This window comes from Xiphophorus couchianus, chromosome 19, assembly GCF_001444195.1.
Source record: "Xiphophorus couchianus chromosome 19, X_couchianus-1.0, whole genome shotgun sequence".
NCBI lineage: Eukaryota > Metazoa > Chordata > Actinopteri > Cyprinodontiformes > Poeciliidae > Xiphophorus > Xiphophorus couchianus.
Window position 1 is genome coordinate 4,503,978 of NC_040246.1, and position 19,048 is coordinate 4,523,025.

At 39.1% G+C, this 19,048-nt stretch overlaps 2 protein-coding genes across 7 annotated transcripts; one reads left to right on the plus strand and one right to left on the minus strand.

Moving 5' to 3' along the window:
- The first annotated feature begins 353 nt into the window (after nucleotides 1-353).
- slc18b1 (solute carrier family 18 member B1) lies at nucleotides 354-6,861 on the plus strand. Of its 2 annotated transcripts, none has more exons than XM_027999958.1 (14): nucleotides 354-588; nucleotides 767-906; nucleotides 2,605-2,700; nucleotides 2,794-2,867; nucleotides 3,068-3,215; nucleotides 4,026-4,182; nucleotides 4,280-4,416; nucleotides 4,516-4,617; nucleotides 4,694-4,785; nucleotides 5,406-5,501; nucleotides 5,606-5,680; nucleotides 5,766-5,859; nucleotides 5,980-6,026; nucleotides 6,115-6,861. In XM_027999958.1, exons 1-14 carry the CDS (start codon nucleotides 558-560, stop codon nucleotides 6,167-6,169), a joined length of 1,344 nt encoding a protein of 447 aa, XP_027855759.1. In that variant the 5' UTR covers nucleotides 354-557; the 3' UTR covers nucleotides 6,170-6,861. The 2 variants fall into 2 exon arrangements, with proteins under 2 accessions (XP_027855759.1, XP_027855761.1); XM_027999960.1 differs by having other exon boundaries at nucleotides 770-906.
- ahi1 (Abelson helper integration site 1) lies at nucleotides 6,749-18,959 on the minus strand. 5 transcript variants are annotated; one of them, XM_027999948.1, is made up of 27 exons: nucleotides 18,646-18,959; nucleotides 18,493-18,528; nucleotides 18,158-18,285; nucleotides 17,473-17,978; nucleotides 17,288-17,373; nucleotides 17,002-17,188; nucleotides 16,706-16,898; nucleotides 16,527-16,622; nucleotides 16,252-16,437; nucleotides 15,999-16,142; nucleotides 14,821-14,953; nucleotides 14,547-14,670; nucleotides 14,223-14,452; nucleotides 12,717-12,826; nucleotides 12,478-12,596; nucleotides 12,232-12,362; nucleotides 12,005-12,145; nucleotides 10,732-10,925; nucleotides 10,569-10,602; nucleotides 10,400-10,452; nucleotides 9,601-9,718; nucleotides 8,664-8,728; nucleotides 8,509-8,571; nucleotides 8,256-8,418; nucleotides 8,082-8,158; nucleotides 7,351-7,439; nucleotides 6,749-7,208 (listed from the first exon to the last, which is right to left on the minus strand). In XM_027999948.1, the coding sequence occupies exons 2-27, from the start codon at nucleotides 18,500-18,502 to the stop codon at nucleotides 7,046-7,048; spliced, it is 3,543 nt and encodes a 1,180-aa protein (XP_027855749.1). In that variant the 5' UTR covers nucleotides 18,503-18,528; nucleotides 18,646-18,959; the 3' UTR covers nucleotides 6,749-7,045. The 5 variants fall into 5 exon arrangements, with proteins under 5 accessions (XP_027855749.1, XP_027855750.1, XP_027855752.1 ...); XM_027999949.1 differs by having other exon boundaries at nucleotides 9,601-9,715; nucleotides 18,493-18,959; XM_027999951.1 differs by having other exon boundaries at nucleotides 8,679-8,728; nucleotides 18,493-18,959.
- Between the last annotated feature and the right edge of the window lie 89 nt (nucleotides 18,960-19,048).

Consider the following 19,048-nt stretch of genomic DNA (forward strand, 5'->3'; position numbering starts at 1 on the left):
TTGTTATTTAATAGTTTTTCTCACTTTTTTATATTCTGCAGTTTTTAGTAAAAATTATTTCACATTTTATTTCTTTTTTTATATTCTGTATGCATTTATTTATATCTTATTTATATCTTATATCTTTTTCTTCTCCTGTCATGTTCCCTCTTTGCATTTTCTCCCCCGTTTTCTCCTTTGTCCGTTTTTTTTAATTATAATTTTCCTCATGTTTTCTATTGTTTTTGCTGTTTTTCCATATTCTCTATCCGTATACGTCCTCCATAGCCATGACAAATGCGTTATTATTATTATTATTATTATTATTGGGCTAACCGGAAGTGGGCTTTTATTTTGAAAAGGTCGAACCTAAAATCACTTAGGAAGTTTCTCATATCGATCCTGTTCTTCTTCGGTCCTGTGTGGCAGCTTGTGTTCACTCAGCTTCGAGCTCGGAGTGGCGGCGACGTTTAATTGGGTTTTCAGGATACCTGCTCGTCTGTTTGTTTGTGTATCACTACCGGAAACTACCTTATGTCTGAAAATAGCCTTAATTAAAAAATAATAATAATTTAAAAATGGACGCGCATGTTGGTTCCCAGCAGGCAGGTGAGTGGAAAGTTTCGTAACTCTAGTAAATATCCATCAAATTCCTCTCACTGTAGATTAGCTACAGAGAGCCAACTATGCGATGATTTAGCTCCTGATGCAAAAGAGCATGAAGCTGTTCAGACTGAAAAAGTTCAAACCTTAGTATTTCTGTTTCTGTTCCCTTTTTTTCCCCAAGCAGAAAACTCCTTTCCAGCTGAAACAGAACAACCTACCAGAATGACAAGAATACAGATTCTCACTTTAATATCTTTGGCATCTGTTAATTTCAGTTCAATGATCTGCTACTCTATATTGGGCCCCTTTTTCCCTAATGAGGTAAGTTTTAAAAAAAAGGTCAGAATAATGGGAAATAAATCTCAAATCTTGTTTTGTTTTTTGCTAAATGTTGAATTTCTCCTGAAGTGAACCTAAATTAGTCTGCCTGTAATAGTATTGTTTTACATTTACGAACTTCTGAATTTTGGGAAACGGTATTTGTTTATGGTCTGAAATACATAAACAACAAATAGACAAAACAAAATCAACTCTACAGGTAAAAAGTTTGGAAGCAAAATCAAATTTATGCAAATATCACAGTGTGTTTCGTACACTTAACTTCAATCACTACAAATATTTTTATTTTGCAAAGATAAACTTACCAAAATAGATATTTGGTATAAAATTAGCAGATATTTGATATTTACTAGCTTAGACTTTGCTTTCTTGCAAATCTTTTCGGGCAGAGAGATGTAGGGGATGCGATCGTTTCTCATTGTGATTGACAGAAGAGATGCTTTGAACGTCCTCGGTTTCAACTCCTGTGGGATTTAACTGTCTTATTAGCTTTTCATACAAATAAAACTACCACAAAATCTCTAGAAGGGTTATTCCATATTTTTGCTGAAGCCTGTCACTCAAAAATAACTAACTGTCACACGTATGCTTAACGTTTCTATATTTAATAGTCAGGATATTGTTGAATTTTTGCAGCTGCAGGGAAAATGACTAGATTTTGTTAAGTTTCTTTTTGTCCTAAATGCTCATATAAATATCATGAAACTGTGATGTTTTTATTCAGCTATCGTACAATAATTGGCTTTTACTGGCTGTTACAAGTAAAAATGTAGGTCAAAATGGAGAAAATAGTGTTACCATTTGCACTTTGCAGATAGATAATTACGATATTCATTAGTGGTTTAGCTGTTGCTTTGAGTATAACTCAGACAAAATTGGGACAGCCCAACTTCAAGGAGCCGTTTGGAGCTGAAAAGTTTGGAAAGTAGTTCTATGTTTTTGTTAAAAAACATCTTAGATGTTTTATGATAAAAAGTGTGTTAGAAGGTGTTAAGGCTATGATTTCAAACCTATCTCTAACTCAATCTCTTTCTTGTCCTTAAAACCTCCCCGCCTCCGGAGGCAATTAGCTTGTCCATGTGGACAGCTTCACGTTTCAGTCGAGCCTGTAGGTGTCGATTTTGGAGCGGGTGTGTTAATGTTGAGTTTGCTTCAATGTGGAAAGTTGGCTCTGGTTTACCAGCATCTACCAGTTTGACGCGCTTGGAACTTCGGTGGCTTGGGCATTGATCTTGTGGACGAGATCAGATCGCTTAAATCTAGACGCAATTAGATCCAGGAGGGCAATCGTACTAGAAACACACAACAGAGCTGGTTTTAAAATGGTTGCACGACCAACCCGAACACTGTTAAAAATGTGCAAACTGTGCTAAGAGGTGAGCTCATCTACATCAGTTTGGTCAAATATCCGTCCAGAATTAGAAATGTGCTAAAAGTGCATTTTACCACATTTAATGAAGCGGATAAGTATTTATTTAATTCTGCTTTAAAAAATAAAAAAAAAGTAAATAAAACACCCCAAATTAATATGCATTAATATTCATTCACGTGGGCAATGACTCGCGTTTTGTTTTGTAGATCTATATTGTGGTTATGCTTTGACGTCCTTTTTTTAAACATCACCACCTACTGTTACAGCTGTGAGTTTCTTGATCACTTTGCATTAATCTTCCCCTGCAGGCTGTAAAGAAGGGAGCCAGTCAGACTGTGATTGGTCTAATATTTGGGTGCTATGCTGTCTGCAATTTAATAGGTTCTATGGTGATGGGAAGATATGTAAGTATATGACAGTATTTCATCAGCACATATGTAATTTTTCAGCTCCCGTCTCAGCAGGTGTCACTCTTTTGTTTTTTTGTTTTTTGGCAGATTGTCCAGATTGGAGCAAAATTTATGTTACTCGCAGGACTTTTTGTATCGTCGGTGTGCACCATCATGTTCGGGTGAGCAACTTTATTATGTTTGTTGGCCACAGATGTGCCGGTGCAATAAATTAGGCTGAAAAATGTCTCTACTTCACTAATTTAATTGTAAAAGCGAAACGCTGTCGTGTGCTTGAAACGTACCGCTGTTTGAATTGAATCACTGCAGCGACTCGAAACCGTTCGTGTACCAAGTCGTCTCCTCTTTTATTTCACGGCAGATTACTCGATCGGGCCCCTGCGGGGGCCCCCTTCATTAGCCTGTGTTTTATCGTGAGGTCCGTCGACGCTGTGGGCTTTGCCGCTGCCATGACCTCCACTTTTGCCATGACGGCGAAAATCTTCCCAAACAATGTGGCGACTGTTTTGGTGAGAGCAGACCTCCTTTGTCTGACCGGTATGCAGCTGAGACGTTAGTCTTGAGAAAACAGGAAAATAGTTTGAGCTGGTATGTGTTGGTCCAGTTGTGTACATCCCAGTCCCATGAGAAATACTCTGCTGCTCTCATTCACGTCTATGTATCGGCTAGAAATTGTTTATTTTCCCATGTTGTCGTCATATTGAAATAATGTTTTTGCCAAACGTATTTTTTGCCTAGATCGTCTTTTGGCAATAAAAAGTTGGTGATTTTCTTCCCCCGCCCCCAAAAAAATCACACACACACAAAAAAGACTAAACCAATCATTTTAGGAAGGTGACCATATATGGAGTTGGTTTTTTTCTTTCTTTTTTTTATGTACCGTTTGTCTCCTTTTAGATACTGTGCTATTTTGATGCTGAGCTAAAAGAAATAATAATAATTTTGTCATATTACTTCAAACTTCAATGTTTTTTTTAAATTGGTAATCTATATGATATACCAACACAAAATGCTGCACTATTCTGAACGACAAGGTGAGAAGGTTCTCAGGTTAGAGAGGAAAAAATAACATGATCTCTCCATCCATGGTGTTGTCTTGAAGAAGTGCTTGAACATGGTTCATTGTTTGGATTTTTAACTGTAAAAATCTTTGAAAACTTTGCACAATTTCTCCTCCAGATCCCAAATATTCACCACTCTGTTCTGGTCCCGGTGAAACAAACTTCTTCATATAATTGGGCTTGAAACGTGTCAAAATATGAAGAAAACTTCTGCAGCTCTCTGTATTCTGATTGCTAATCCATACGTTGATTCTTCAGGGAAGCTTGGAGGTTTTCACTGGGCTCGGGCTCATTCTGGGGCCACCTGTGGGAGGCTGGTTCTACCACTCCTTTGGATACGAAGTCCCTTTTTTGCTTCTCGGGTGTCTGCTTCTGATCATGGTTCCTTTCAACATATACGTGTTGCCCTCCATTGGTAGGAGTTTCAATATTTGGCAAATTTTTTGTCATTTTGATATTTTACCTTTTTTCTGACATTGAGCTATATTTATTTCTTTTTTGTTTTTAATCAGAGGCTGAACCATCCAAAGACTCATTCTTTAGACTGCTCTTCCATGGAGAAGTACTGCTGATTTGCTTCGTGATAGGTACACTAAGTGCAGGGCTGGGGTTCATTGATGCCACCTTGTCGCTGTTTGCCATGAAAACGGTACGTTGCTTACTTAATATAAAATCAATTGAACCTTTTATTGCTTATGCATCATGTTAACGTTTTTGGTAATTTTTTTCTCTTTTCTGTTCCCCTCAGTTTAATCTCTCATCTGGCTACGTGGGACTAATAATGATCGGTTTATCCTTGCCATATTGTCTGGCGTCCCCTGTGATCGGTTATTTCACAGATAAATATCCTGTGAGTGTTAAAGCAGTCAAACATGATCAAGAATGTGCGGTTAGTTGTAATTTTAACTTGAACCGTTGCTAACCAGGGCACAAGGATAGGATTCACAGTGACTGGAGGAGTCATCACTGCTGCTTGCTTCTTTCTGCTCGGTCCTGCGCCTTTCTTTCACATCAAGAGGTGACGGTTTGTTTCAGGAATTTTGATCTATTTGAAATGGAGAATGCTAAGTCACAGCACAAAGTTTTTGTCTTTTTATTAACAATAGACCTATATCTTGTTCTTGTTTTGGAGAAGACTGAGACACTTTTTTTTTTTTTTTGTCCCAAGAAAATGGGAATCAATAGAGTCAAAGACCTTTTATTTTAATTAAGAAAAACAAGTGCAAGATCCCTTTCCTGTTCTGGAGCAATTACAATTATTGCTCCAGAACAATAATCTTTCTACATTTTTGTAGAAAGATTCCCTTTCTACAAAAATCTGATTACTTTTTGTTAAAATATTGTGTTTAGTTTAAGCTGCTTAAAAAAATCTGTAAAATTAGTCCACAAGTACTTTAATTTCAACAACTTCGGCCTGCGGCAACAAGGTTGGAACATTACCTGGTTACCCCTTAAAAAAAATAAAATGGTTTAGGAATTTTATTTAAAAAAAAAACAAAAAAACCCAAAATGACTAGAATAAAAGTTTCAGACTTGTTTTGTAATGTTGCTACAATCATTGTCATTTTTAAGAACAGGCGAGTAACACTTAAAGGTATGGCTTCTCTTCTTTATGTTGTGTTTTTTTTGTATGTAAAGTCAGTTGTGGTTGCTGGTCCTCATGCTCGGCCTAATTGGATTTTCTCTGGGCATGACTGCAATCCCCACATTCCCTGAGATCATCACATGTGCACAGTGAGTCTCTCCTCCGTGTTTGTTCCACATGTTGACATCTTGTTCACACGCACATGACATGGAGTTGTTTGTTTTTTTTCTCCTCTATGCTCTTTCATTTGCAGTGAACAAGGGTTTGAAGACGGACTGAGCACTCTTGGAATGGTCTCTGGTTTGTTTGGTGCGTTTTGGTCCACGGGGTGAGTCCAGAACCAGTTTCTGCTGCTTGCGTTTGATCGTTTGCGGGGTTTAAACGTTAACTTAACGGGAACGTTTGTTTCGAAGGATGTTTTACGGTCCTATAGTGGGGGGCCTTATCACGCAGCGCCTGAACTTTGAATGGGCGGCAACAGTCCAGGGTGCCATGGGACTCTTAGCTGTAAGTATTAGTCATTATCTTAAAAGACTATTAATGAGCGATCATTTTATTCTACTGTAAATTAGACTGAAGAAATGACAAACTACTAATACTGTTAGAAATGTTCTTCTCTGTTGATAGGCCTTACTTCTCCTGGCTTACTCTCTCTGTAAGAGACGTCAACAAAGGTAATCATGACTCCGAAATTAGTCGTAATTTTCGTAAGTTATCGATCTGGAACTGATGCGTTTTCACTCATTTCTGTTTGAATTTTAGCCTGCAAGAAGATAATCAACAATCGGATGAAAACACTCCTCTCCTAAGCGGATGAATCCCTCTGCCAGACATTAAAGGGAATAGCCGCCATTCTTTCTCGACACAAGGGAAAGCTTTTGTTGCGTCCTTCTTGCAACAGAATTGTAATGTTTTCAGCGTTTGTTTCGATCTGGTGCTGCGGCGTACAGACAACACGGCACACGCGGCCGCTTCCAAGTAATTAATTCTGAACGGAGAGCAGAGCACACACACACACACACACACACACACACACACACGCCAACATGTAACGACCAGAGCGTCCGCCTCTTTGGTACCGAGACCTTTTTTTGTTAGCGGTCATAGCATTCTGCAGCACGTGACTTGGATTTCATGCTGAGCTAAAGCTCATCAGGATCTATTAACACATTCCTGGGAATATTGAAGAAAAAAAAAAAGATTAAGAGAATTGTATTTGAAATGTTATTTTATACAGGTCACACCTGTTGTTAATGGACGAATGTAATGTAATGTGCCATGAAACAGATCTGACCATGTTTGTTGTGACGTCTTCTACCTAATTATTATCTTGTTTCACAGTCATGGTTATTTATTAAATTAAGTCTGAACTATTCTAGTGGAGTCATTTTGCCAATGAGCTTGAGGTTTTATTAGAAAACGATTGCGTTTCAAAAGTGATTACAGAATTGCATGTTTTTCCATAGTGTACGAACGTTGCCCTTTAAAGTCATATCTAAATCTTTACAATGAAGTAACATTTTAAGTTATTCAGTATTTATATATAAAGCAGCAAGGAAAATGGCATTTCTAAATGTATACAAAAGAAACAAAAATACAAATTAATTCTGAACAATATACAGAAATATACTTTGAAATACAAACAGTAAAAAAAAAAAAAAAAAAAGCCAGACTGGTGTTTTTACTGAGTTCATTAATCAGGCTCAAAGGCACGGTTGGACTGGCCTGTCGGCCTCTTTGGTAGAGGTCTGGGGGGCGGCCTGGCCTTCCTCGCCGAACCCGACGCTTCCGCCTCTGAGAAATTGGTCTGAGTCGCAGCTACTCCTGGCTTTTTCACCTTCCTTCTTCTTGTAGTTCTGAAAGGAAACACTCAGACTTTACTCCATTTTGTTGTTCCACAATGTAGCTGCCAAAAAGAGCACCGCTTCTACACCCGCGCAGTGTTCAGAAACCAAGCCTGGTGAATTTAGGAGGATTTAAGCAAAGCACGCCTCTTACTTGGCATCGGTCAGCTCGGGGTCAGTGTCCGAAAAAGTTGGCTCAGAGAGAAACCGAAGTTCCCCAGAAGAATTGACAGCAGCAGACACCTTGAAACGTGAGTTTGGAAAAGTAGAAAACAAGTAACTAAGAGGGACAGGGAAAGATACCAAAACACCTATCAGTTACCACAAGAAACCCAACAGACGTACCGTCATCAAGCAAAAAACCCATGCAGCTATCCATATTTATTACAGGAGTGAGCTAATAAGTGCAAACAACTTTGTATATATCCAGGCTGCAATAAGTTGTCAGGAAGCTGTAAAATGATTGTTGCACCATACATCAATTCTCTACTTTAAGCAACTCTTATAAGCTTTACAGGCAGAAATACACCGCAAGCGTCAAAGTCTCAGTAGACGGTGATAATTTAGGACAGTAAAACAAACTTAAATTAACACAGAATGAACGAAGAAGAGAAAGAAACGCAGTATGTTCTTAAAATACTCTCAGATTCTTAGGATTGTTGACATTTTGCTGCCAATAATCTCTGTGGGAGACAAAACATCAAGTGGGAGTGTACGAGGGATTAAAATGCCTTCTAAACGTCTGGGATTTTTTTTTATTTTGTTTTTAGGCCTACACTAATACAGAAGAGAAAAGAAAACATCTATAACATACATGAACAAAATCTCTTCTTTAGTTGAGACAAAATCCCCTATTCAGCTCGTTTTATTAACCTGGCTTCTTACCCGTGTGGGAGTGGGCCTCTCCGCGTGCTTTTCCAGTGAAGCTGGGTCTTTCTCTGTAGAGTCCTCACTACACTCACCTACAGCAATAACAATAAAAACTTGTTTCTTTTTAACAAAACCTGCAAACTCCATTACATAATACTTCTGTACCTCCCAAAAACGTCGGCCTCTTACTCTGATCGATTACGTAAGAAGCAAGAAAATATCCTTGCAGCCCGTTGACCAGGCGTCCGAACCACCAGGTGTCATTGTCTTTGTACAGTACTTGGATGACGTCGCCGCGCCGGATGGTCAGTTCATCAGATCGATTCGCTTTGTAGTTATAGATGGAAACGACCTAAGGAAGAGATCCCGATGATGAAATGGGTTATAGAAAAGAAGCAGATGGAGGGATGGGAGCGAGTTCAGTATTGCTGTGAAAACTTACTATTTGTTGAACAGGGGCAGAATCTGGATCATAAAAACCTGAAGAGGTTTGGTCAGGGAGAGACTATGGTAGAGAAAAAAAACAACATTACATTAAACCTGTGACTGCATTTCATTTTTTTACTGACAGCCCTTGACCAAAAAGGAAGTAGTAACCTCAGAAAGTCTTACTGTATGCAGTTTAAGAGACGAGGCTCCTTTTATCCTCTGACTGATGCCTCCTGGAAACACAAGAAAGTGACTTTGGAAAGTGACATAACTCAATAACTTGTTTATGCTCCTTTTACTCAGACTGTTAAGATCAAACAAGTCATCTAGAACCATTATGTACATGACTGCAAATCTCGAAAACCTCGTTTCAGCTGTAAATGAGGTTCATACAGGTCAGATTTTTCTCTGATGTTCTGTAATTCATACCAACCACAGGTATCACTTTGGACAACTAGCATATGTGCGATTTGGAGGTGTGTCGCTCTGTATCCTGCCGGGGAATCCAGAGCAAACCAATCTCTATGTGGACAGGTTTTGATCGCAGCCTTGTGCTTATTGCTGTGAGGGATATTCAATCCAACATAGTTTTGGCAACAGACAGAGCAGTTGCTGGATACATTGTTGCTCCATCAACAGAATTACAGTAAATTAAAGCAATGCCAGCCTAGTGTTGACATGATTAGGTTGTGACTTTGGCTTGAGGCCAGAATGGCTGATCCTCCTACTAATTCTCTTGAGGACCAATCCATGCCGGTGTGCTGGCCAGTTTTTATTTTTTTTATTTATTTATTTTTTTATTGTTTTTTATATTGTTGCTTCTTGATGCAACCATAAAATCAGATACTGACATATTGAAGCTGTGGAAGTTTTTAGTGCAAGCTCAAAACAGTCAGGGAGCTCATTATTCCCAACAGGAATGACATGCAGTCATGGAGACATGCTACATTTTGTTACATGCTACAAGTTCTTGCTGTTTTTTTTTTTTGAAGTCACAGTAATGCTTGAGTCCTTAGTGAAAGGGGTTTTACTTGTGAGCTAAAGCATAATGCATAATCCTGCTTTTGATGACAAAACCGGCTGGTGAACTGAACAAGACACTCACGGCTCTGTGTGCTCAGGACTGCTTGGGGTATTAACTGGTCCGCCAAAGAACCAGAGAGCCGCAGCTTGGAGTGGGGCGACAGCAGAGACGGAGGAGGTAGTGATGCATTTAATCCCTTCTGGGGGGGAAAGAAAAACGGCGGCGTTGATTTGCGAAGCAAAGAAACGTATTTCACAATAGCAACTATTTGCCTTGATGTACACAAGGACAGCTTAAAAAAATGTGAATGTCTTAAAAACATCTATGTTGCTGTTTCTCCTCTCAAAAAGTAAAACTTATCTGGATTTATTACACATAGTGAAACATTTCAAGTGTTTCATTTGTTGTCATTTTGCTGATTATTAATTAAAGATAGTTTTTTTGAGACACAAAATTTGGGGTTTTCATTATCTGCAAGCCGTCACCAAAATTAGAAAGAAATGGAAGTTTGAAATATTTCATGTGTAATGAATATATATATAAAACATAATATGAGTTTTACCCTCTGAAATGACATATAGAAAACTTCTTTACAATATAAATTATTTGAGCTGCACTCATATATTTATAAGATAAAATAACTTTTTACAGTTAGTTTTTAAAATGCATTTTGTTATTTAAAAAATTTGCTATGCTATTTAGGTACAAATTACAGGAAATAAGACATATTTTAAGTATCGGTGAAAGCAAATCTCCCCACTACAGATATTTGACAAAAGCTACATCGGATTTATTTTTTCTTTTTAGCATTTAAACCATCTAATGGCAGCAAAAATGTCTTGCCAAAATAAAGGTTAAGGCACTCTGATACAAAACTCACTGTGCCAACGTCAGACGTAAAGCTCCTGCCTGCGTGAGTCGTGCCCATTTTGTCTGCAAAAATAGTCAAATGATACATATATTCTGCATGCAAATTCTTTTTAAAAATCATATATGAAGCTATTGATTCAGGTATTTGCTATATATAAAGTTATTTTCATATTTACAACCTTGACCAACAGCTGCTGTCCTTCGATATGGTTCCTGCATAAGGCATGAAATTAGGAGATGTTACTGACACTGTTAATAATAGTGAGCGATGATTAATATCTAGAATGTCTAAATATTTGGACTCTGATCTCTGTTAAAAAAAAAAAAAAGACGATTTCTTACAAGAACTGAATCCAGATGGTCTTTAACACACTGCATTTTCAGGTCAAATCTGGCCAACTGGACAAGCTGGTCCACGGTGGAAGGAGTCGGTGTGCCCTGCAGCTCCACGGAGTCGGGAGTGTTCTGGACGGGTTTAGTGTCTAGAGACGCTGATCTGCTCAATTCCAGATTGTTGTGCATCTCCAGCTGGGACACTGCAAGACGGGGTCGACACAACGAATGGCAATTATTCATCTGAGCTCAACAGAGCAGCTGGTTTCAACTATTCACAGTGTCCTTGTCAGCTCTCTGCACGCTTTGTCACTTTACAACCACAAATGGCAATGCATTTTTATTATTTGATGCAATTGATCAAGTACAATGACAACCAATTGTCTGTAGAAATCAGCTGATAATAGTAAATAGTGTCCACATTTGTGTGTTTTAATCACAGTATAAACAGAAACGTTCTGTGAAATCCTTCCACCCCTAAACTTTCCTCAAATGAAACAAAACTGGTGTCAAAACGTTTGTGCAGCAAATGTTTTTTTGTTTGTGCCGCTATTATTTTAAAAATATTATAAGTGTTTCCAGAGGTCATTAAAGTTCCAGCAGCCAGGCCACATTTACATTATCAAACTTACTTGTCAATCAACTAATCTGCCTGAGCTGGAGCTGTTTTGTAAAGAGCAAACATTTCAGTTTCTAAATGACTTGACTTGTGAATTCAGCAAAATGTCCCTGCGGCTCTGACTTAAGAGGGTTGAAAGCAAATGCAGCCGCACCTTCCAGATTTTCATTTGTAAAACATTTTAGCTTTGGCCACAACGTGTATCCTCTTTCTTTCACTTCACAATTATTCACTACCATGTGTTAATCAAATGCACTGCAGTGAAAGGTTCATGGTTCCCCCCAGAAAACTTGCCGAGCCCGGTGGTTGGGGCGCTCAGCAGTCCTTCATCCAGGGGCCCGTCATGTTTTTGAGTTAAAAAATGTTTAAAGTTGACAGGAAATTTCAAAATATCACTTGATAATTGTGTGTTTTTGAAAGATTGGGAGAATAATAACTGGACACCAACTACAAAGTCTTAAAAAATGCAAAGAATTTAAAAAGACTTAAATAAATAAGCAATGCTTAGCCTGGTGGTGGCACAAGAAAAGCCTGGTGGCCCGCCAGGCTTGTAGTACACTGGGGAAAACCCTGAGGTTGCAATATGACAAAATGTTTATGGACCGCGTGAAAATAAAATCTAATCCAATTTGCAGATTATTTGTCCATGACACACACACGAACCTTTTTGGTCGTACAGGTACACGTGCACCGGCTGGCTCTGACCGAACGCACAGAAAGCCACCATGTTCTCATACGGATGGAAGGAGACGCCGTGGAGAGCACTGCGGTAACAGAGCTCTGAGTACACTGCAACCTGGTCTCCTGGGAAAGCAGTACACTGATTAGAGGAACAACGCAGATTACGTGCAATAAGTTTACAGGTTTGTTTGTTTACAAGGGATTTTCACCTGTGTCGGTATTCCAGACATATCCTATCCCGTCCTCACTACCAGAGAAGATGAAATTCCCACACGGAGTGAAAGTGCTATAAATTCTCTCTCTGTAGTTTGTTGCACCGGTGTACTTCTTTATAGCCAAGCTTAAACAATAATAACAATAAAAATAAGCCAGAAAATTATTAAAAAAGTAAAATAAATATCCTAAATAAGAAATGACCACACGTCTACTGTGATCTCAGGTCTTCGGTTACTTACATCCTCAAATCCATCATCCTGAGAACGCTGTCTTTGGCGTGGATGAGCAGACACCGCCCATTCGGATGGAGCTGCAGCATGTTGATAGGGATGCCCCTGAGGTCGCTCTCGTCAATTTTCTGCCAAGAGCCAGACAGAACACAAAACCTTTGCTCCTGTGTGAACAATCGCTTAAACCTCGATTCAACGAATCTACGCCATGTAGTATCATCTTTTACGACAAAATCAGGTTCTGATACCATCTCTATCGACCACTGCTGGCATGGATGTTGGCGTTGTTTGCTGCCGTTTACTGAGGTTTTCCACACATTGATGATGCCTGTGTTGTCGGCAGAGAACATTCTTCTTCCTGTTTACATCGAGCACGACAAAAAGAGATCATCATAAATGGAATTAAGATCACTAGCCCGCTCACCTGGTAAAGATGTGCTAAAACATTTGAACAAATTCACATTTTAAGCGCGGTAAAACAATCTTTTCACTGAACACTGGAGAAAAGTTAAAAATTTATGGAGACAAAAAATGACATGTTTGACTAACTAACTACCTCTTACATATTACGTTTTAACATTTTCTTTGTTTTATTTCCTCTAAAGTTTAATTATGTGTACTTAATGTCTGTACGATGTGAGCTCTTGAAATTGACGTCAACATTACTGTTTGGTCACACAATTTTGTCTTTTAAAGCTACTCTGATTCTGAAAGTGGGCATAGTTTCCAAAGGGATGTAAACACGATGAATACATTTTCTCTTTACTTTTTCTTTTAGAGTCATTCTTTTGGGGAAATTCGCTGCAATTATTACATCAAAAAAACTGAAAAACTGCTCAAATCTGCATTTGTTATTGTTTCTATGTTCATGGTCCTTTATTATTTTTTGAGAAAGTAGTGTGGAAGGTCCAAAGAGCCGCAAGTTGAAAACCAATGTACTAAACTTGAATAACTTTCTGCTTTATTGAGGTGTAAATATGACGTCTAGCCCCATTTAGTTTAGCCTGTAGGTTGGAGGAGAAAACATATTTATCTTGCCACATCGCAAAGTCATCAGGATTGTAAACGAGTTAAAAAAAAAAATCTAACTTTGGGAGAGTTGCATCAAACAGTGGCGTAATGGACTCCTTGTGTCTAAAACAATCAGTAGACATTGTCTACATGTAGAGTTGTTATTTGGGAGCAACAAACACAACAGGTCGGTTCAGACTAAAAGAGAGAATGCCTTATGTGGAAAATCACCAATTTATTGACATTATTGATTACGATTTAGACACGTTTCCTTGATTCTTTTCTTGCTTCACCCTCACACTATGTGCACCACTCACACCACTCCCCATGTGCTTTAGCATCTCACATCAAATGTCCACGCGACCAAATAAATTATCAATATGAATATACGGCGCTTGAAATATAACAAATTTTGCATCCAAGCAGGCCTTAGCGGTTGCTTTACTGCACACAATGATACTGCGATTGTGAATGTAGTTCTGTATATTTTGCAGAACATGGACATGGCATGAAGTGCTCAAAGTTCAAGGGAACTTTAGCAATAAGCATCAAGTCTTACAGCAACATAGGGCTAATCTACATACAACCACAACTAAACATATTTAACTAAAAGATTGGGTTTCTCCACGTTTTTCCAGTGTGAAATTATTCTACTGCAATAAGGAAGAGTTAATTTTTCCACATCTTTACCAAGGGAGTCAACAAATCTCTCTGTTAAGAGTTGTTCGTGGGTTCAGAGGTACCTTCGAAATCGAAACACACTGAGTTGATGAAGCTTTTGTGAGTCTCGAACTCCTGCAGCATCTGGCCGTTCACATCGTCCACATCAAGCCTCCAGACTCTTATCAGGCAGTCGTAGCTCCCAGTCACCACCAGGTTCTGGGCGCCGGGATGGTACTGAGCGCAGTACACGAAGGACGGGTGAGGCAGCACCTTCTGAGCGTTTTCCAGAAGCTTTTCCACGTTCCACTCTCTGAGAAAGAAGAGGATGCAGTGGCAGCCGCGTCGCTGTGTTTCCTGTTCGTCGCTTTTAGCGACTTTATTTACATCCGAAACAGCAGACCTACCTGACAGTTCCATCCGAGGAGGCGGACAGCAGGACCCTATCATCGCTGGACCAGGAGAGATCATACACAATTTTCAGATGACCGTTGAAAGCAGCCAACACTGTCCCAGAAGGAATCTCATACACTGTAAAAAAGAAATAAAGAAAATGTCTTCTTTTACAGTCTGATGAGACTTGATTTTTATTTTTATTTTTCACAGATCTGCAAAAAGACTAAGTTAATTGACTTGAGGAAGCTAAAAACAGCAGCTGTGTAGAAATGAGGTGCTGCTTACCAACAACAGGGAAAGCATCTCTGTCAGCACAAGCAGCGGCCAGCCTGGTTCCAGAGTGAGAAAACAGGACGGTGAAACAGCCCATCTTACCGCCACGGAAAGCTAAACCGTGCTTGTTGGGAATCCGACAGATCTACCACAGAGAATATTTTACAAGCTTTTAACTTTGATTCTTGAAAGTCAGACGATCTAAAAAAAATACTTCCAATGGCTTTTGGCCAAATACAGAGCCTTACAAAAGCATTCACATCTCTTGAAATTTTTCTCTGTTGTATTACAACCACAGCCTTCAATGTAACCTATTGTCATACATGTAACAGTGCGAATTTGTCAAGTGGAAGGAGAAAGATAGATGGTTTTCAAACACGACAACTGACCCTGGAATTTCATGGATTATATCCCTGTTTTTTTAATAAATGAGATTTTTTCTATATTTTGGATCAAGCATAAATTAGAGATCTGTTTTCTATAAACATCAGAATACCTCATTTCTTTCAGTAAAATAATTCATGTTTAATTTATTGCTGAGCATGCGCAAGTAAAACAAAAAAGAAAAAAAACACAATTCATTTTTTATTTTTATGTTTTGTAGCCTGTGGGAAATTTCAGCTTAACATTTCTGGTCCATTGCGCCAAAACGTTTGGACATCGCTGCCAGCTGACGTCCTATTTGCAGTTTGCCACAACCCATGTAGGGGACAAAGCAAATATGCGGAAGAACATGCTGTGATCAAAATGAGACAAAAACGTAACATTTTTTTTCCTGTTTGGTGAAAAAACATAACATTGTGCTTCAACCTCCTCTACACAAGATCTCCATGGTGAAACATGGTGATGGCAGCATCAGCGCCTTTGATATGCTGTAAATAGTCATTTGTATGAAATGTTTGAAAAAATAATAATCCCAAAACAACAAATACAATTTTCGTCTCCTTTTGAATTACAAGGCCACTTCATGCTGGTCTATCTACTAAAACTTAACTAAACGCCATTGAAGACGCCATGACCAGATCTGGAAAAATTGGGAGTGTTTTAGCAAGACGCTCCTAAACAACGCAGATTTTACATAACGAGTCATGTCAAAGATGTTCCGGGAGATACGTTTATCGTATCTTAAAGCTAACTTTAGAAAGCTTTTCTGTTTTTCATTGCAATGACAAACGTTAGCATGCGGCTACCTGCCCGGGCAGTCGGTTCCACCTCTGTACGGGCTGCCTGCTAAGACTAGGTTCTATCTTGCTGGCTTCATTTTGCAGGTCACTATAGGTAGTGCTGCCCCTCTCCTCCTGTAAGGCCATCATAGAGCGCATACTGGGGTCCACCTAACGAACAAAAAAAAAAGCTTAGATCAAATAAGTATCAGACACTCCAACCTCATGAAAAATAAAAACAAAGAACCAAAAGTTACGGAGGTCATTTTTTAACACTTGCACACTCTGGAGGTTTAATCCCTTTCACAGTGACATAGAGTGTGGATGCATATTTGGTTCTTGGGTACTTCCTCCACCACTCAAACACCTCTATGGTTTCCGGCTGTCTCTTCGCCCGAGGTGGAGGACAGAAGAGCTGAAGGCGAAGTTTGCTGTCAATATTCAGAATCCCGTTTGCACCAATAAGCTGGAGGGTTGGAGGAAATTCAAAAGAGGTCTCCATAAATACCAATGTCAAAACGACTAATGTCAACTTTGAAGGACCGAACATTTTACCTTCAGAAATGCCCACGCAATCTTTCGGAAGCCTCGCTCGTGCTTGTCTGCATCAAAGTTGGCTTTCGCCTCCTCCACAGTCATGAAGTCAAGGATCTTGAAATTAAAAAGAAAAACGTTAACTGGCACAAAATAATATAAAAACATTACAGCAGAAAAGGTAAGAAATGATCTCTTACTTCAAAGAAGAGTATAACGCTGGGGGCTGATTCACTTTGCTGGACGAAGTAACCAAAGCGTTCATTGAATAGGATCTGCTCCTGCCACTCGGGGATGATGGATTTGTTCTTCCTGAAGTCAAACGGCTGCGTAATGATCGGCAGAATGTGGCTGACGTTCTCTTGTTCGTAAAATGAAGAGACGGGCCGTTGACTTTAAGAACGAAGGACAATTACAAATTATACGAATAAACAGAAGCAGGAAAGCGCGAAATAAATTCAACACTAAATGGAACTAAAGTTCGGTTTGCTCTCACCAGTCCTCTTTTCTCACATACGTCCCGGTGATTTCATCAACAATGTGGATCTTCACCATGGGGTGTGAGATCAGCAAGTCCGTCTTGAGGCGATCGGTTCTGTGGACGAACACTCCCAGCACGAGACCGTCGTCAAACACCTGCTTATCTGATTTCTCCGGCTTGGCCTCGCTCTCCTCTTTGACGACTGCAAAACGGAAAAGAACGAAACAGAAGCGCCGTCAGAGCCAACATATTTTATGTTTGGTTAGCATTAAGTAGCTACACACAATCAAACCTGACTCACCATGCTTTTTTTTCTTCTTCTTCTTTCCCTTCGATTCCGTTTCATTTTCAGTGTCAACCTCTCGTTCTACGTCCTCATCTTGATCTCTAATGGTGAAAATGGCTGATTTCAAAATTATGCCTAAACTGTGATTATTTTTTCTCTTTTAGATCTAAAAAAAAAAATTACATTATAAAAATACACACCCTGCATCTGAGTCGGTGGCGACAGATTTCAGTTTCTTCTTTTTCTTTTTCCCCATGTTGTTATTCAGGCTAACGTTTTTCCAAACAACGCTGTTGTCCTCCTCTTTGATCCTCGTTTTCTTCGTGGTCCTCTCTTCTTCCTGTGCTATCTGCAGCTGGTATTCGTGCAGCAGCTCATCTTCTGGGTCCTCCACCTGGCTCTCTGTTGTAACCTTTGTGCCGTCTTTGCTTTTTCCTTTCTTGCTCCTCCGTTTTGGTCCCTTTCCACCGCCAGTCTCTTCTTGATCTACAGCAAGTTCAGAGTCCGTATTCCTTTGACTGTCGCTGGTGTTGTCCTTAAGTGCAGGTAGGAGAGGAAGGCCCCTCTTGCTTTTCTTCTTTGCTTTAGATGTTTTGCTGTTGTTGTAACTTGGGCTGTCCTCTTCAGGATTGCGCGTGTTTTGCAGAACTGTCTCATCTTCTTCTGTGTCATTTTCAAGGTTTACTTTTTTTCTCAGATTCTGAAGCTAAGAAGACAGAAAGAAAGCAATAACATGACTGTAGTCGTAGTTGTCCTTAAATACAAATGATGTTTCTTAAACTGCTTTGCCAGAAAGAGGATCAACTACTTATGTGTCTTCTTTTACTAGGTGACATGATGATCCTAACCACTGGAATGTAAAACAAGATGCAACAAAACACGTACCACAATAGTTTCCTTTGCTTCAGTTGCTTCAGTGTTTTTCTTCTTTGACTTTTTCTTTTCCGATTCCGTATATTTCTTGAAAATTTCATTAAATCTTTCCCGGGTCTTTGCTCGCTCTTCACTCGCACCTAGAAACGTTTACATCATTAAAAGGGTGTTATTTCCTACTGCTTCTTTGGAATCGCTTAAACCTAAACAATAATGTGTAACAACTAAACTCAAATACTTTGCATGCATACCCCCAATTCTAACTTTACCTAAGTTTTATTTTTTGTTTGTGGAACAACATTTAAATGCAAAACATTGTTTATTTTTCAAAAATGAAAACAACTCACCTACTGGCATTCTTCCAGACTGTGTTGTTTCTCATTCTTAGTCGAAAAAGAAAAAATAATCATAAAAGAAAGTCTTATTTCACAAAAATGCGAAGAATGATGTGTACATTTTTGCGTTTCACTCCAAAGTAAACACAGGGGAAAGTAGCTTACGTTTCAGTCAGTATGTTAAGCTGAAGTATACTAAACTAAACAAAAAAGTACACCAGGTTAAGGTTAGCTAAATAGGCGGCTAGTTTGACAAGAGCTAACTCGCTAACTCGCACTGTCAAAGTGACACAGAAATATTTATGGTCTATAAGAAAACGTTTGAGGCTTAAAAAAATACTAAGCTCCACATAATTTCATTTAAAAACGGCGTGTGAGTTAGCTACACCAGTAGCGATATGTATATCAGTGCGCACAAGGTACTCCAACTTCACCGACGACGCTGCAATGGTTTCCAAGTCAACAAGGCTGAACGTGAGGGCGGAGTGAGCGAATAAACAAGAAAGAACAGGCCAATGATGTGTAAGGACACAAACGACGTCATTACGTATTGAGCGTAACACTGAAA

Coding starts and splice junctions, on each gene's coding strand:
- slc18b1 (XM_027999958.1), top strand. CDS start 558: ATGGACGCGCATGTTGGTTCCCAGCAGGCAG. Junction 4,786..5,405: donor CCTTTCTTTCACATCAAGAG/GTGACGGTTTGT, acceptor TTGTATGTAAAG/TCAGTTGTGGTTGCTGGTCC. Junction 6,027..6,114: donor TGTAAGAGACGTCAACAAAG/GTAATCATGACT, acceptor TTTGAATTTTAG/CCTGCAAGAAGATAATCAAC.
- ahi1 (XM_027999948.1), bottom strand. Junction 17,979..18,157: donor AAGCAAAGGAAACTATTGTG/GTACGTGTTTTG, acceptor CTGTCTTCTTAG/CTTCAGAATCTGAGAAAAAA. Junction 14,954..15,998: donor GGAACCGACTGCCCGGGCAG/GTAGCCGCATGC, acceptor TCTCTGTGGTAG/ATCTGTCGGATTCCCAACAA.